At 38.8% G+C, this 17,392-nt stretch overlaps 1 protein-coding gene across 9 annotated transcripts; it reads left to right on the plus strand.

Moving 5' to 3' along the window:
- The first annotated feature begins 2,052 nt into the window (after positions 1-2,052).
- On the plus strand, positions 2,053-12,855 carry LOC131246645 (protein NEOXANTHIN-DEFICIENT 1). 9 transcript variants are annotated; one of them, XM_058246985.1, is made up of 12 exons: positions 2,058-2,645; positions 4,817-4,882; positions 5,957-6,104; positions 6,224-6,307; positions 6,464-6,527; positions 7,252-7,298; positions 7,493-7,547; positions 7,674-7,712; positions 8,383-8,566; positions 9,719-9,785; positions 9,864-9,920; positions 12,505-12,855. In XM_058246985.1, the coding sequence occupies exons 3-12, from the start codon at positions 6,031-6,033 to the stop codon at positions 12,764-12,766; spliced, it is 933 nt and encodes a 310-aa protein (XP_058102968.1). In that variant the 5' UTR covers positions 2,058-2,645; positions 4,817-4,882; positions 5,957-6,030; the 3' UTR covers positions 12,767-12,855. The 9 variants fall into 9 exon arrangements, with proteins under 9 accessions (XP_058102975.1, XP_058102972.1, XP_058102970.1 ...); XM_058246992.1 differs by lacking the exon at positions 4,817-4,882 and having other exon boundaries at positions 2,053-2,645; positions 12,492-12,704; XM_058246984.1 differs by lacking the exon at positions 4,817-4,882 and having other exon boundaries at positions 5,946-6,104.
- Positions 12,856-17,392: the final 4,537 nt, after the last annotated feature.

Raw genomic sequence — 17,392 nt, forward strand, 5'->3', positions numbered from 1 at the left:
ACAGGTATTTCATCAAACACTTTGTAAGCAACATCAAAATCAAGAAAAAAAAAAAAAAGAGTAATTGTTTCATATACATACCTTCATCACCGCCATCACAGGTATTTCATCAAACACTTTGTAAGCAACATCAAAATCAAGAAAAAAAAAAAAAGATAATTGTTTCATATACATACCTTCATCGCCACCATCGCAACATCAATATCAAAGTAACCGAGTCACCAAACTAGTTCAATCTGAGTTTGATTCGAGTTGGGGTTCGATCCAAGTCAAGTCTAGCTCGGGCAAGCTCAAAATTTTTTCGAGCTCAAAAATTCAGCTCAACTCAACTTGAACTCAGTTTGGAACCAAGTCGAATCGAGCTTTTTCGAGTCGAGCGAGCTAACTGAGCTAACTCAGTTCGTGTAAAGCCCTACTGATACGGATTGGATGTAGTTGAATCTCGGGGCCAATGAATGAACGGACAAGGGCCAGACCTGACTTTTCATCTCATGCCCTAAGATGAGCTGGCAAAGTGGATGGATGGCGTGGATGAAACACATACATTACGTTAGGTCCTATAGAGTTTGGTCACTAGGTCACCAGCCAATACTTTTATGGCAAAATGGATGGACGGTGTGGATAAAACCCACGTTGAAGACTCTATTATCAGTTCGTCTGAGCAAGGTCCTGGTGAGCAGGATACTACCCCTCGAGGACCTAGCTAGATGCAGACAGATCACTGAGTCTTCTGCAGTAGCATACTATTCATTTGTATGAGACAAGAAATGAAATGGATCCATTTATATAAGATAATGACACCGGCTGTTGAATTCGTTAACTGCCATTTAAGCTGATAGGGTCACGTAGACATGGATGAAGAGAAAATCCAAATATTATCTTGATACAAAACTTTTAAGTCTCCCAAAAAGTTTTCAATAGGTTTTTAATTTCTAATGTATGGTCCACTTAAGCTTTGGATATGTTTCATTTTTTGTTTTATATGGATAGTGTAGTAAAGCTTATTAATCATAGTTGAAGACTCCATGACCTGTGCTTTCTCTAGATACGTCATGGAGGGATAGTATCCAATCCTCATCAATGATGTATGTATTTTATCCATGTTTTCCATCTCATTTTAGGGCATGAGCCTGTTTGGATGACAAGTTAAGATTATAGTGGCACTAGGAAGCTTTTACTGGTGCACACTGCATCACTGCTATTGCCGTAGTTCACTTGAGATTTGGATATGCTTCATTTTTTGGCCCATGCATTAAAATGAATTGAAAAAATGGATGGAAGGAACACATATGGTAAGGTAGGCCCCACAACATTGACCTCATGCATTAAAATGAATTGGAAAAATGGATGGATAGAACACATATACTAAGGTCCGACCCACAATATCGATCTCACCTGATTCGCTGTTTCCTGGTCTCACTGAATCCGTGTTGATGAGCGATTTTGGTGTGGCCAGGCTTCACTCAACACAATGTAGCCGTAACCATGGGGCTCACCTCGATATATGTATTGTATATCCACACCTTTCATCCATTTTTCCATCTAAAATGAAGCATATCCAAATCTCAATTGGACCATACCATAAGAAATAGAGGTGATTAATAGCCTACCATTAAAAACTTATTAAAGCCTACTGTAATGCCTACTGTAATTTTGTTTATAAGGTGAGATAGACTTGAATGAAAAGAAAAAACAAACATCAACTTAATCCAAAACTTTTGTCACCATTGTATCCTGTCGCATGGTCTACCTAAGATGTGGATCTCCTTCATTTTTTGGATCATGCCCTTAAATGAGCTGTCAAAGTGTATGAACGGCGTGGATTTAAGGCACATACATCAAAGTGGGCCCCACAATCAGGGGTCCACCGAAGCCGCTCCCGACATACTTAAGGACTGGTTCAGATTGACCAATCAGACAGTCCAAAGTTCCAATAACCCAAAAAATCAGTATCTCAAAAATCTCGCGATACTTTACCGATGAAACAGACATTTCAATTTATCGTGAGAAAAGCAAAGGTACGTGAGATCGTTCCTTCTATTGGCGCCAAAATCCTGCTCGTGGATAACGTCCATCAGCGGTTCGTCGAGTGGGAGAGAGAGTAAAACGACAGATATTTTTCGCTACGAGAAATAGGACAGATTTCAAAGCTACGTTTCCAAAACGAAGCTGCTGAATGATTCCTCTGAAATTTTGGATTTTCGATCGCCGATTCTGTAATTCTCGCCGTCTCTAGGGTTTTGATTATTATTATTATTATTATTTTCTGCCGAATTCGCTTCGAGGAGCTGTAGATGGGAGATCTGTGCTGAAAGTTGGTGTTTGGAGCTGCTAGAGTTTCGGAATCCTGGTTTTTTTTTTTTTCTGGTGAAGATCACTTGGAGGAGTTGCTGTGTTGGAATTCATCTGGTTTTGGTTTTTGATCTCAGCTCCTGGCGCCTTTCAACTTTGATTTCTGATTTCTCCGGTGAAAGTAGACTGGAGCTCTTGCGGGTGGGAGATCTGGGCTGAAATTCTCTCGGTTTAGTTTTTTAATCGCCGATTGTGTTGGTTTTCTGTGTTTCAAGCTTGCTTGGGCTTCAAAAACCCAGAGAGATATGATATCAGGGTTTCAAAATTCCAGCTCCCGGGAGTTTTGATTTCTGGTAAGAGTTCTCATTTGCAGTTAGTTTTTCTTTTCCCTTCCTTTGATTTTTTTCCCCTGCAAATCTGTTGCTGTTTCTTGGTTAGCCATGAAAGAAAATAGCAGTTTGGTTGTTTCTAGAATTCAGTTTAGTTTGAGTTTGTTTACGAATTTAGTTCAGAATTTGGGTTTGTTTGGATGCACAAGAGCATTGACTCTGTTTCAATTAAGAGGAAATGACAAAATCTAAAATCCCCTAAGCAATCGTCTCCTTCAAGGTTTAGAATTATAGAGATGAAAGACACTCCCAACTCTGAAGAAAGCCATCTAGTCTAGAATTCAGAAAGAAACCTCATCAAATCACCCTGAATTAGATTCCAGAATATCTAGAAGAGTGCTATCGAGAAACCATCTAAGCTGGGGGTCCTCCATTGCGTCGACCGCCGCTTTGACCTCCTCCATGGAGTGAGCAGCTTTGTCTAATATTTTGTTGTTTCGACTCCCTGATTCTAGTTATGGACAAGTTGATCGGTTTCAGCAATACGACTTAGGTTTGTTGTGGGGAGTCGGGACCAAAGCCACTATTTTAATCCATGAATGGATGTGTACAAAATCTTGCACAAGAGATTGTGGCACTATGATCCGAATCCTATGCCTCATGTGAAGAAATATTTCTACACAATAGTGACGGATAGAGAGACATTGTTGCATCCTAAGCCGATTGAAGCAGCATATCAAATATCATGGCTGATTTTAAAGTGGGCTGAAGAGATCAAATGGTTGAAGTTGTTGAATATTCGTTCACTAAACAAAATGATTAAGAATTTAATGGGTAAATTAAAAAAACAATGGGTAGTAATCAACGTGTTCCTAACGGTGGCCGTAACATTCATCGCCATTACTGTTATGATGCTGGCCGTTACGGTGTTTTTCATTTTTTTTTATTTTTTTTTTTGGGAAAAAACTGTTTCAGGACTGTTACAGGGCTGTTACAAGCAGTTTTTCTTGTAACGGCCGTTACGGCCCTGTAATGCATAACGGTTATGGCCATTACCATTACGTAACGGCTGTTACAGCTATTACATAACCGTTTTTGTATACCTTGGTAGTAATGCAAGATGATCCCATCGCAAGAAATGTGCCAGCAAAGATATAGGCCTTGAAGACCCAAACCATGTCCTATTGCCCATCTGGTGTGCCCCTCATGTGCTATGTTGTAGTCAAGTCTACAAGGAGGGGCTAATTTTCGGTTTTTAGGGTTTAAGTAGTGTTTTTAATAGCCTTTGTAAATAGGAATGTGCGACTGTTCGTGCTTCAGTGACATCCCTATGACAATGCTATAGTTCCTGCTACAGTATTCCTGCAGTGCACTTCGATATGCTACAATGTGTTTGGTGTATTAGGGATAATCAAGGCTGTAGATTTTGGCTGTTTAAATCAAGTTTAGGTTGGTTTATTTTATATGTGTGTATGCATGGTTTTATAGATGACATATAGCTTGGAGTGATTGAATAGAAGTTAAGATGTTTGTTGAGCAAAGGTCTTACCAGCAAAGGTAGAAAATCTTAACAATCAACTTCTTTGAATTGTGTAGTGTGAATGTGATTCTTCCTCTACTTTCTTTGTCTTATTACTCTCTTCCTTGTTCCTGCAAACTCTATCCACCCTATATCAGCTATCCATACCACCAAAATATCTAAACCATCTGTAGTTCAAGGCATATTCCAATTCCAAATGCACTCATTGACTTTTGTTTTTATGTAGAAAATTTAATTTAGCGAATACGGGATATTAGATTAAAAAGTGAGAATAGAGAACAGAGTTTGATTTTGTTTAGTGCCTACTACATCCAATCAGTCTTTTGATATTCTTACATTTTCAGTGTCCTTTGCTTTTTCATGACTTTTTTCCTCACCTTGCCTTTTATCTGAAGCACCCTCATCATCTAGTATGTTATAGAGGGTCCGATGTGATCATTATGTGATGTACTGATGTCCCTGTTAAGATTCCTGCATGATTTTATTTCAAGCAGTTATTAACTAAGCTTTAGATGGAAGCATCTTAAATGATAAAGCTCTGGTGCACCTCTCTAAAAAAGTTCTCTTAATCATCTAGTATCTCAGAAATTTAAATATATTTTTTTTCTTGATCATAAGGGTCTTGAATACCTTTTCTTTTGCTGAAATCTTGTAGGAAAAGGAAAGTTATGTGGCAAAATGTGGACCAGAGTACTGTACTTGTTTAGTAGCTCTCAATAAGGTCAATGTCTAATTCATAGCGACCAAAACATCCACCATTTCTTGTTTCACATGTCATCTTGGAGAAAAAAACAAGGATTCTTTCTAGTAACCTAATCAGCTGCCTTATGTCACAGGAAAAAAAAATATTTAAGGTACCTAATGTAATATTATTGATGTGGCATGGTACTGATACCAGCATCAGCCACTTCATGAATAGTTGTAGGGTATGGCTTAACTCCAACCATTTTCTGCAAGCTAACATTTGGGCATCGTTGTCACTTCCCTTTCACAATTAAGGGAAGCTAACAGAACAGGAGAAAATAGTACGGTGGCTGCAACCCTGGCACAAAATAAACATAATAATAACCAGAGATAAGATAATGTTAGAAATTACCATGCTCGGCTGTGTGAAAATTTCTGTTGAAAATGGAGTTGGAATATTTTTCAAGATAAAAAAGAAAGAAGATAGAGTTAGAATCTCTCTCATGGGTAACATTCTGATGGGTACCATTTTGACTCTGCAAGGATGAGATTGAGTTCATTGTGATAAATATTTTCTAATTTGACTCGTATGCCAACTGGTCAGTGCCTGGATTGCAACTTAGTACAACTATTGCGTGCTACCTACAAAGCGGAATGGGCAAACAGCTAATGTCTTGAGCATGCAGTGCCAAATGAGCATGCCGAGCATTAAGGCATGTAAATGTACCAGCATTTCCCACATGTATGCATGTGTATTTATGCACTTACATATGTGCATTCGTGCATACATATGTATGTATTTTTATTATTTCACAACCATGTTACATCTCAGATAACCTTCAAATGCCTGCCCCCTTCTAGGGACGAACAAGAATATACCTCCCCACTACTAGGGAAGAACAAGAAACTCTCCTGATTGTGATCTATATAGCCATATTTATACATTATATTATGTGTAAATATGGACCTATTTGTCTCCCCATTTCTATGTCAGTTGAACACCCAGGATCTTTTCTTTTCGGTCTCTACAACCTACAGCTTATTTACATACTTCAAAATGTAGAACATTCTTGTATGATATTTCTCTAACTTGTGGGCAGTTCTCCGTCAGATTCTGGTGCTTGTTGGGTTTTACAGTTTCTTGTCGCTGCTTCGATGTAAAGTGACTTCTCCACACCAGATCTCATGTCTATAGAAGTTGCAGAAAGTCAGTCTTGTCCAGGTTACGTTGACGGGCCTCCCTGGTTGTTCAAAGGCAGGCAAGTTTTTCATTACTTTGATCTGATCATTTCTCACAAAAAACTCATAACCTGAAGAAATTCTTTTCTGGTTAAGGATAAGTTACTTTCCATTGAATAATCTTTTTTCTGGTTTCCAGTGCACTGTACCAGCTCCATCTTGTGAAGGCAGATATCGCTCGGTCTTTTATCCCAAAGGATCTTAGATTAGTTGAAGCTTTTGGGTACTCATCTGCTCCATTGCTAGAACCCAGTTGCCCTTTTTGGGTGCTGGAAATGAAAGTGTATTGAGGACTTGAGACTGTTTTCTTTTTAATTAAAAAATAAAAATAAAAAATCAGCCGCTTTGTTTATATTGAAGAAAGGTTTGCACCTTGCAGATATACTCTTGGTGGCTTTTTCCTTGCTCGCTATGATGATAGCCCGGCTGGAATGTTTGATGAGGTTAGACATGTTACTGTTCAGTGACACCAAATAGTTTGTATTGTTCAATGCCGTTCAAAGAAATGCAAAAAATAAAATCATCATCATTATCTAAGCCATATCCCAACTAATTGGGGTTGACTACATGAATCCTTTTCCACCATTCCACTCTATCAAGGGCCATAACTTCGATTAGACCATAGGTTATCAACTCTTTTCTTACTATCTCCACCCATTTTCTTTTGGGCCTTCTCCTTGCCCTTCGAGAGCCATCAACATGTACCAACTCGCTCCTAACTGGTGCAGTTCTTGGTCTCCGTCACACATGACCAAACCATCCAAGTCTACTTTCTCTCATCTTATTACCTGTTGGTGTTACTTCTAAGTCATTATCCTGCGTAAGTGAATAAGCCTTCATATCCCGTCTCACCATTTCAATCCAAAGTCTTTTTAGATCTTCCCCTTGTCCTCCTCCTTGGCTCTTCAACCTCAATCAAACTTCTCCTTAAATGGGTCAGACTGTAGTGAGAGCAATATGGTCATTTTGGAAAACTTAATTTAACTACAACCAGTTCATTAAAAATGGTAGTTTGCAACTCTTATATTTGTTTTCACTCATCAGGAGAACATGATCTTCAAATATCTGAATTTGGTACTATGCGGTGTGATTCCATTATTCTTCTGATAATGTTTTGGGTTAGACGTTGACTGAAAAATGTCCATATTGAACTCTGTTTACTGTCAGCTTGTGGTGATTGCTGGCATTGTATGGAATCCTCCAACTTCATGCGCGTAAGTTTTTCCTTACAATTGGCTCAGATTCTTACAGTTGAAAATACAATCTCTTGTTGGAAGAAAAGATGATGTTTTTTCTCATCTGCAGCTTCCCATTCGTACAATTTAAACTTCAATTATAGAAGCAGTGAGTTGTATGTGTGCATTTAACTTAATGCAAATGGAGTAAGTGTTGATTATTTTGTTAACAGATGGGCTGCTAGGGTACTTGTGAACAGTCACAAGGCTTGCAGACATGGAAGGAAGGTGCAGAATTGCAACAATCATTATAGAATATTCACTTCATGGTTCTTCTAGAGTTTCCAATTCCTACCCCAGATAGACCTTTGCTAGCTTCTCTGCTTGATCTAGATTCTGTGCTTGCTCTTGCAGCATGTAGGTCTTCCCAGTCATGTTGCCAGATTTTCCAAGGTAAAGCATCAAACTGAATTAAATTCCTTCCATTTATAGAAATTTATAGAAGAATAGAATTTAGTAGAAAGACTCCATGACTATGAAGTTCATATTTCTTAATTTTTGGAGTAAAAATATCCTTTTTTGCTAAATTTTCTTTTACTTTTCAAGGAGCTTTGCTAAAGCCCACACGCATCTTCCATAAAGCTCATGTGCATGGTGCATGCGCCAGCATGGCGTGATAGTTCCGATCCAATCCATCCATCAAAATTGCAACACTATTTGATGTCATAGCCGGAGAACCAGATTGATCCACAGGTCAGGTAAGATAGTTTGCAAAACAAATGTATGGCTCTGAAAAACTTGGCTGAAGTTCTCTAATCCATCCACCTGTTTCCAATATTGGGGGCTACATGCTGAATGGACAAGATTTATTTTTGGGAAGAAATGTAGGTCAGACCAGCCTGCTGGATGGATTGGATCCCGCACCACATGTGGGCGTGTACATCAGCTGTTTTGCACACGCATTTGCGCTAGGCAAAGCTCCTTTTCAAGTCTAGTTTTGGAAAATGGGAACTAGCTGACGTGAAAAGTCAATTTTGTTGGTCTCTTTTTCATAGTCTATGGATATCATCTGGTATTATGGACTATTTATATAAATGAGTATTTCGGTTTGTATTTAATACAGTCTTGTTCAAAGCAGAGAGTTATGGCTACTTCAGAGAATCCAAAAAGTAAATGGAATGGTTTCCTAAACATGATTGGTATCAGTTCTACTTGTAGTAGTCCAAAGGGTTGTATGGACATTCAAGTAACTGAGATCACAGGTTCCTCTGCAACAGCCTTGTGTGATATCAACCTTCCTACTGATGGTGAGTTGGCTGAATAGATCCATATAACTGTGTTTTTTTTTAAAAAAAAATTATCGATTACTTTGCTAAGCACGCAATAGTGTGCAATAAAGCTCATGTACGCCACATGTGCCAGCATAGCATGATTGGTCCAAGATCCAATCCATCCATCAGAATAACACTACCACATAGCCCCTAATCACCATAGTTTACAAAACAAACATTTGGCTCCAATATTGAGGCCCACATGGCGAGTGGACCAGATTCATTTTTTGGAAAACATGTGCAAGGTTGGACCAACCTGATGGATGGATTGGATCTCTCACCTATGTGCCATGCTGGCACATATGTAGCGTGTACATGAGTTTTACTGCACCCACGTGTGCGCTTAGCAAACCTCTTGGTTATGGGCATGGCTCTTGTGAGTCTTCTCCATTTGTTTAGGGAAAGGACCCACCTCTAGATATTTATATCCAATTTAAATACGAGCACTACCTCTATACATGTGGAACGCAATTACTTTCCTTATAATTTATAATGAAGTAACCCTCAAATAGCAGTTCATTCCTTTCGAATCCAACTTGAAAGTAGTGTAATTGCAATATGAAGCCTTCATCATATTTGGATTCATGGAATCCACCAGGAAAAGAAATGAAATTGGATTCCCTTGATAAGACAGCTGGGGCTGTTTGGATAGATGGGAAACCATGGATTCCACCAAATAATCATTGCACTTGTCAACAGTTGTAGTTCTCTGGCACAAGATGCAATGTGACCGTTGTCTAATGAAATTGAGATTTCCACTCTTATCCAAACAAGATCCCTAATTTTGGAATCCTACTTTCTACAGTAAAGATGGAAGTAATCATTGCGTAATCATTACAATTTCTGTTTCCACACCTTGGTTTCCTTGTATCCAAACACGCCAACCAAGGGAGAAGTTGCAACTTGGTCATTTCCACTTTATTGAACTAATTCTTGCAACTCAGGTTGTAGTGCATCCAAACACCGCCTTCGATTGAAGACTACTTTATCCACCCTACTACTGAATTTGTGAACTGGATTTAGTGGTTTCAGCATCTTACCATCTCAAGGGAATTCACTCTCCTAACCTCTCACATGATTCTGATTGGTCCTCTTTTCATTTTTTGTCCATGAGCTTGGTGACGACAGCACTGGAATCAAAATCAGATAAAAAATGGTTGGGGCCTGCAATCAGAATGTCACTTCCGAGCTTTAGGTAGGATTTCAAGGATTTCAGAGACTTTTTGGATGACCAATTCAATGATAGCTAATGGCTTTTACACTGAAATTACAGCGGCCGTACTGTCCATAATCCTCACCTCCTCAAGTATTCTTGCCAGATCGAGTGCAGGTTTGCATTTCCTCAAAAATCCTTCTTGCTTTGAGCACAACTTGAATGCTCGCAGTGAGCTTTGAGAATTGGTATGCAGATTATCTTCCACCGCTCTAAGATGGTCGGTGAGAATCTTGCAAGCATTTTAAAATATGAACAAATGCCCATTTTGAATGCGTGTTAGAGTCTTACATACCATTGTTGGCTGGTGGGATGGGTGCACCGGTTCCCGCTGCAAGCTGCAGACACAATCTTTTCCCGTTTGTTTTTATCAATTTTCTTAAATGGGAACATTTGATCTTTCTTTTCGGAGAGGATTTGGTGTTACCATTTTAGATGTAGGCTGTCAACAGGTCAGGTCCTATAGTACCCGCATGTAGGCTAACCAGGTTCAGGTCATGCCCAGTCTGGGTCAAATTCTTGAGTGCCCGGATATGGTCGGGTTTGGGTTCCCATCTGGTCTTTGGATCTAGGTTTCGAGTTGTGTTTGGAAAATAAGAGCACTTACTTGTTTTTGCCCACCTGATGGATGGATTAGAATCACACACACATGTGCCACTATGACACCTGAATGGTGTGTGGCTTAGGAAACCTCAGTTTGTTGCTAAAATCATCAATATCTATTGAATCTACATAACATGGACCTGGCCCAAACCCGACTAGACCTGTTTTTTAACTGAATCCTAAAGGTGAGACCCGAATCCAACCTGATTTCTTTACAGGTCTAAAAGATGGGACCCAGACCCATTAAAACTGGTCGGGTCTATTAGGTACCCATGGGTCCAGGTACCCTTTGACAGCTCTGGTTAGACCCCTGCATTATAGGTTAGTTATCAAGCACTCTTTATCTCAAAAAAATGTGGCTCACATTTCTGAGATCCGAACTGTTCCTCTCTTGGGCCATTCATTGAATATCACATCACATCATCCTAGCAACCAATTGGAGAAGTTTTGCTCATTGAATCCAGTCAGGTGCTTTTGCAGCTGTCCATTTACTCTGCAGAAGTCCTTCAAAAGTGGCTAGGATGGTCCGACCCATCTGATTTTTGAGAGACGGCCCATTCGTGGTAGAGCCCTGCTGATGAACAGTCCGGATCTTTTACTCACATCATTACATGACCATGTAGCATACAGATGAGAATACCTGATAACTGAGATAAACTAGTTTTTGGTTATCGTTTTCATATTTCTTTTCGAGCTTTGTGAAGCACACACATGTGCAATAAAGCTCATGTACACACCACACATCTGCCAGCATGTCACCTGGGTGCGAGATTCAATCATCCATCAGGTTGGTCCATCCTCATAAATGTTTTCCCAAAACTAAATCCGGTTCACTCAGCATGTGTGCTCCAGTATTGGAAGCGGGTGTATGGGTTAGAAAACTTCAGCCAAGTTTTTCAGAGCTGTATGTTTAGTTTGCAAACTGTGGCCCACCTGACTGGTGGATCAACCTGATTCTTGGGCTAAGGCATCAATAGTGCTGCTGTTCAAACTTCTAATAGATGGATTGCATCTTAAACATATGATGCGATGCTGGCACATGTGAGATGTGTATGTGTGCTGCTTTATTGCACACGTGTGTAGGCTTAGTGAAGCTCTTTACTTGCTTCTTGAGAAGCTAAGAAGCTAAGGGTATGGCTGAATTATGTCGGAATGGTTTTATCACAGTAAATGAATAATTAGAATTCTAAATTAACTAAATCTGTTTTTTTTTTTTTCCTTCATTGTCTAAATAGTCATCCATGCCAATGAATTTCTATTGCCTTGAACCTGGTCATGGCAATCTCATTCTCAAACTCTAGAGACTGAGTTTTGCTTACCGGTGCTCGCCATCATGGTTCATCGCCTATTACCACATTCCATGCAGGTTACCATTCATCTTGTAGGCCCCACCAGATGGGCCATGCGGAAAAAATCCATTGATCGGAGATCCTAACTGTTGAAAAAGAGGGTTGAATAGACGGTGAGATATCCTCAATGGGACCTATGAGATGAACGGTCTGGATCACATGGGCTAGTAACCAAAGGCAAACAATGATGAGCAATAAAAGGTGAGCAATGCTAGCAAGAGGTGTGCTCCAATATATCTGAATGTATTGCAATACAATACATTGGAATTTAGCCTTTGAATGTTGGTCATCTTTCTGATGATCCAAACCGTTTATATGACAAGTCTCACTATGTATGATGTAAGATAACAAATAAAAGCTCCCTATTGTATTATTTCGGCCCTTTTGGCTCTTTTGCTTTGAACATGAATGGTCATCATCACCTTTGTATAATCAGTATGTTGAACTACTCAATCTGATAGCCTTTTTGGGCATCTCCTATCCAAGAACGGTGGTATCAAATAAACAGCGTGTCATTGAAAAAGGCCCAAATCCAACTACTAGACTCCTGACGTGTCTTATGGCATACATTGGGATATATTTGAGAAAACCTCTACAAGCAAAACTCTACATGGTTTTATCTTCTTTTTCATTTCTTTGTTTTTTTATATCTCATGAAAAGAAACTTGGTTTGGGTGTTGCTTCCTCTTGCTGATATGTGTTACTGATTCTGATTCTCCTTCAACCCTCAGTCAAGATCTCTTTTGCAGGGTGCGAGCAGTGGAGCCCGCAAAAATATCAGGACCAACTACCGCATTGCAATCTGATGAAGGTAGATCATTCGATGAGCCGAGTTTCAACTCCAATGATGACTTGAGAGATGTGTTTGCTGAAAATGATTCACTGAATCGGAGTATATCTGTTTTGCTATCGAAACCAATCTTCGCGTTGGAGTTCAATTCCCTGAAAATGCAGGTTGATGCTCCCACCATAGTCTCACAGAGATCCGATAATGTAGTCTCGGATTCCTGAATTCCTCTCTTGTGTGCATTTCTGTCATGTCATTGTATATTAGTGGGATTAGTTTTTCATGTTTAAGGCAATGCATTGACTTTCTGGCATTACCGACTTTTTAAGGTGACTGGTGGGCCATAAGTTCTGGTGCAAGACCTGACAGTTGTGGGGATATGATCACATGCATTTGAACGTGTGGTTCTTACCATATGTTCGAACTGCATGTGGCCCACCACTGATGTATGTGTTGAATGCAAAATGTGAATCTGGTGCACCTTATGGACGTTGTACCTTCCAAGAATCATCCCAATCAAAAACTCATGTTGAATGGCACTCAACGTCACAACGGGCCCCATAGCTCGAATGTTGGTAATCACTGGACAGTGGTTTTACTGTATGTTCGAACATATGTGATCTTCACCCTCATACTTAAAACCTCTTGTAAGTGATCTGATTATTTAAATTATGTGGGGCCCACTTCCACTGATCTTATATCTTTCTGGTTGCTGCTTGGAACCTGTTAGTAATTGGATATTTCCCTACCATTTATAGAGCAGTTTTATGGTTGTATAATGCATGGATCATTTGTTCACACAAGCTGTTTGGTGCCACTTAAAAATGACTTCATCTCTGCAAGAAGAATCCTTGATGCATTTGGTCTCAACAACTTTGTCCCCATCATACAATTGTTCTCATTCTTGATGGACAGGCAAGATTGGGTGTACACGTGATCACAGCTACATGAACTTGGAGGTAGCCTTTCTGATTTGTCCACAAGACAAAAAAAAAAGAATCAGAAAGCATGAATACAAAAGGAGGAGATGGAGTTTCAGTGTTTGAAATAAGAATGGGAAAACGAAAAGCCTTTTTCAAAGAGCAGGAGAGACAATGCGTGTGTGGTGGCACATTAATAACATGTAAGTTAATGGTGGTTCTCTACATAAGTGTGATAGCTTTATGCATTCACGTGGTGAGAAAAAAACAAAAGATGCTCCAGTCAAAGACATCACACTGCAGCCGCAGCCTCACACGCATGTGAGATTGATCCGATGGTACTCTTATTTTCCAATACAAACAATTAGGGGAGGAATTTAATATAAAGACTTCTTCGTTCCACTTCCTATCTAATGTGGGACTAAGAGTAGCATTAGAAAACAAAACAGGATAACCAAATTACGAGACAAAGTAGGGAAAAGACGAAACATAGAAAAAAATTTAATTCCCATCTTTTTCTAATATTCTCCCACAATTTAAAAAAAAAATGTAAAAGACGGTAAAGATAATTGAAGAAGAAACTAAATGGATGGGTCAATGAAACGAAATGCATCAATAAAAGTATGAGATTTGAATCATGCCTACTGTGAACATATCTAGTTTGTCGAGTGATAACGACAGTCTTGAATTACCCCCCATAATGACAACCTAAATATATCACACACATAATATTTTTGAACAACTTTCTATCTAAGCTAGCATGTTATGCCCATGTGCTTTATTATATTTTCATAAGTACTCTAAAGAATGTCCCAATTCTCATAGAATGCGGCGCTGCTTTTATATTTATATTGGTGAATCCATCGGAAATGTACCTTTTCAACAGGTTACCATTTTTTTATATTACAAATTTTTCATATTTGAAAACTATCTTGAACCCGTTCTTATCGAGTGTGTAATAAAAAACAATATTTTTTTTTCTTCAAATGTTTAGTACATGAAGTACGTCTAAAAGAGTCACCTGCGGCGTAAGTTTAAATCTCACATTTCCCTTGCTAATAACCTTTACTTTGAATAAATTCTCTGTCTCATCCTCCTCTTTCTCATAAGAGGAAAATGCGCTTCAATCGTAGCATAGGTGCTTGGTGGCTCCCGAGTCGATCAATCACTCATCCGTGCTATCAGCAATGAGTGCTTCAACGATGACTCTCACAAATTCTTCAACATGTATATGAATTTTCTCCTTTTTGTAACCTTCATGAAAGTGACATTCCTTAGCAATGTGACCAATCTTCCCACATACGTAGTACCATTCATTTTTCTTGTTATGTTTTTTTTTTCTTTTTTTTTCCTTCTTTCTTTTTCTTTTGGGCATGTGGGTGTTTCTTCTTTGGTGGTTCAGACTTTTAATTATCTTGACATTTTTTGTTACTCTCAATAAATTGAGCCTTCACTACATATATCCAACTCCAATGATTGTCTATCACGATTTCTTACATATTCTTCTATTTGCATGTGGAAAATAATGTCATATAAGCTTATATCATTTCTCTTATGTTTAAGAGTTTTTATATTCTTTTTAAAATTGTTTAAGTCTTTCAATGATTATAATAGCTTGGAAGGCCTCGTCAATAATCATACATTCAGATATGCATTCATGGGCAATTTTCTACAAGTCATGCACTTGATCCACTACAAATTTATCATCTCAGAATCAATATAGCGATTGACAACATATTTATTCATTCTAGCATCCTCTATTTTGAACTTCTTATTAAAGTGGGTCACGAATCCTTGATCAATGAATGATGGCAAAAGATATCATAGTTATCATTTGCCATCACATTGAGAATATAATTTCAATACAATTAATCATCATTCTTCCATTTCAATTGTTCAAAAGGATGTCGCTAATTCATTTGCCTTAAGCGATTGAGCAAGATCTTTGATAACACAAATTAGCTTGAGGGTGGTAAGGTGGAATTTCATTTTCGGTTGTTATTTCTTAACTTTATATATATACATAAATTGATTTTAGGGTTTTCAGATATTATTACCATAACAATTGAGACTTTGAAAGAGAAATTTGTCTTTGAAGTGTTGGTTTTAACAAAAAATTTTCTAAAAAAAAAAAACATCGAGAGCTTGGGCATATTGCAATCATTGTCTTAAAAACATATTTGTCCCCATAATAAAGAATCCTCAATACATTGAGTCTTAATAGCTTTGTACCTAAAATATAACAACTCTCTTCTCGATGGATGGCCAAGATAAGGTCCATGCACAATCCCAACCACATGAACTTGAGGTAGCTCTTCTAACTTTCCCTTAGGAATGAAGAAGAACAAGACATCAAGAAAAAAGGGAGAAGAGATAAAGTTTTTGTATACGTAATAAAAATGGAAAAACCAAAAGTCATTTTAAGGAAATGAGGGGGAGACCTGTATTTAACATGTCAGCGCATGGCGGCCCTCTACACATGTGTGCGGTTATCCATGGATAAAAAAACAAAAGGTAATCAAGCCAAAGACATTGTATTGCGCCACGTTTGTAACCTTGCCCACACACATACTAGATTGCTCCCATGACATACTCTTAGTTTTTAATACAAATTCTTATTTTTTAATATAAGCAAAAGTGAATGAATTAATATAAAAGCTTTCTCATCACCTTTCTTAACTAATGTGATTAAAACCAACACTAGAAGGTAAATCCAGAACTCAAGTGAGCCACATGACGGAGGAAAATGTCTACCATTGAAACCTTCCCAAGGTCTACCATGATGTTTATATGAGGATGGATTGACGTGGGCCCCTAAGTCAGTGTCACAACCACCTGATCGGGCTGTAGCTAATCCACGTTCGTCGGTAGTAAGGAGATGATGGATTGGGCACTCCCTTGCCTCTACCAAGTTCAGCTCAAGCAGGGGCTGTGAGAGCCATCATGATATATGTCTACCCATTTTGCCATGATATAAATTATGTGTACAAGCTTAAAAAAATGAGGCAGATATAAAGCTCAAGTGGGGGCTGTGAGAGCCATCATGATATATGTCTATCCAATTTGCCATAATATAAGTGATGTGTACAAGCTAAAAAATGAGGCAGATAAAGCTCAAGTGGATCACATAGTGGGTATTAAACCTTTACTGTTGAAAACTTCTTAGGGGCACATAAGTTTTGGATCAAGCTGATATTTGTGTTTTCCCTTCCGGTCCATGTGACCTTATGAACAGGCTCCATGGCAAATAAGCATTAATGTGGGCCCTGAGATGGTTTCAGTGGTGGACGTCATTATCACTGCTGCTTTGTTGTGTGGTCCACTTGAGCCTTGTATCTATCTCAATTTTGGGCTTACAATTTAAAATTAAATATAAAAATAGATGGACGGTGTGGATAAAACTCATACATTACGGTGGCCCCTCAGAGCCTGTGCTTGTGCGGTGCTGACAGGAGGACCAATCCGCGTCCCGACGGATTAAGAGGTGAACCCAACACCACGTAGCTACGTAGCGTGGACGACTGTGCTGTGAACGATTGTGCAGTGAGAAGCTCACCACGCTACTCTGTGGGGCCCACCGTGATGTATGTGTATACCACACCGTTCATCTATTTTCCAGCTAATTGTATTATATGAGAAGCATATTCAAGTCTAAAGTGGACCACACTTATATAAAACAGTGGGGAATGAAATCCTACGGTTGAAAACTTCCTGGGCCCACAGAACTTTTGGATTAAGCTGATATTTATTTATTTTTTTCCTTTCATCCAGGTCTGTGTGACCTTATCAACAGCTAGGATGACTAACAAACATTACTGTGGGCCCCAGAAGGTTTCAATGGTGGATGCCATCATTCCCACTGCTTACTACGGTGTGGTCCACTTGAGATTTTTATATTCCTCAATTTTGGGTCGGTAATCTAAAATGAGC

This window comes from Magnolia sinica, chromosome 5 (assembly GCF_029962835.1).
Source record: "Magnolia sinica isolate HGM2019 chromosome 5, MsV1, whole genome shotgun sequence".
Lineage (NCBI taxonomy): Eukaryota > Viridiplantae > Streptophyta > Magnoliopsida > Magnoliales > Magnoliaceae > Magnolia > Magnolia sinica.

Coding starts and splice junctions, on each gene's coding strand:
- LOC131246645 (XM_058246985.1), top strand. CDS start 6,031: ATGTCTATAGAAGTTGCAGAAAGTCAGTCTTGTCCAGGTTACGTTGAC. Junction 7,299..7,492: donor AATCCTCCAACTTCATGCGC/GTAAGTTTTTCC, acceptor TTTTGTTAACAG/ATGGGCTGCTAGGGTACTTG. Junction 8,567..9,718: donor TATCAACCTTCCTACTGATG/GTGAGTTGGCTG, acceptor TGGTGACGACAG/CACTGGAATCAAAATCAGAT.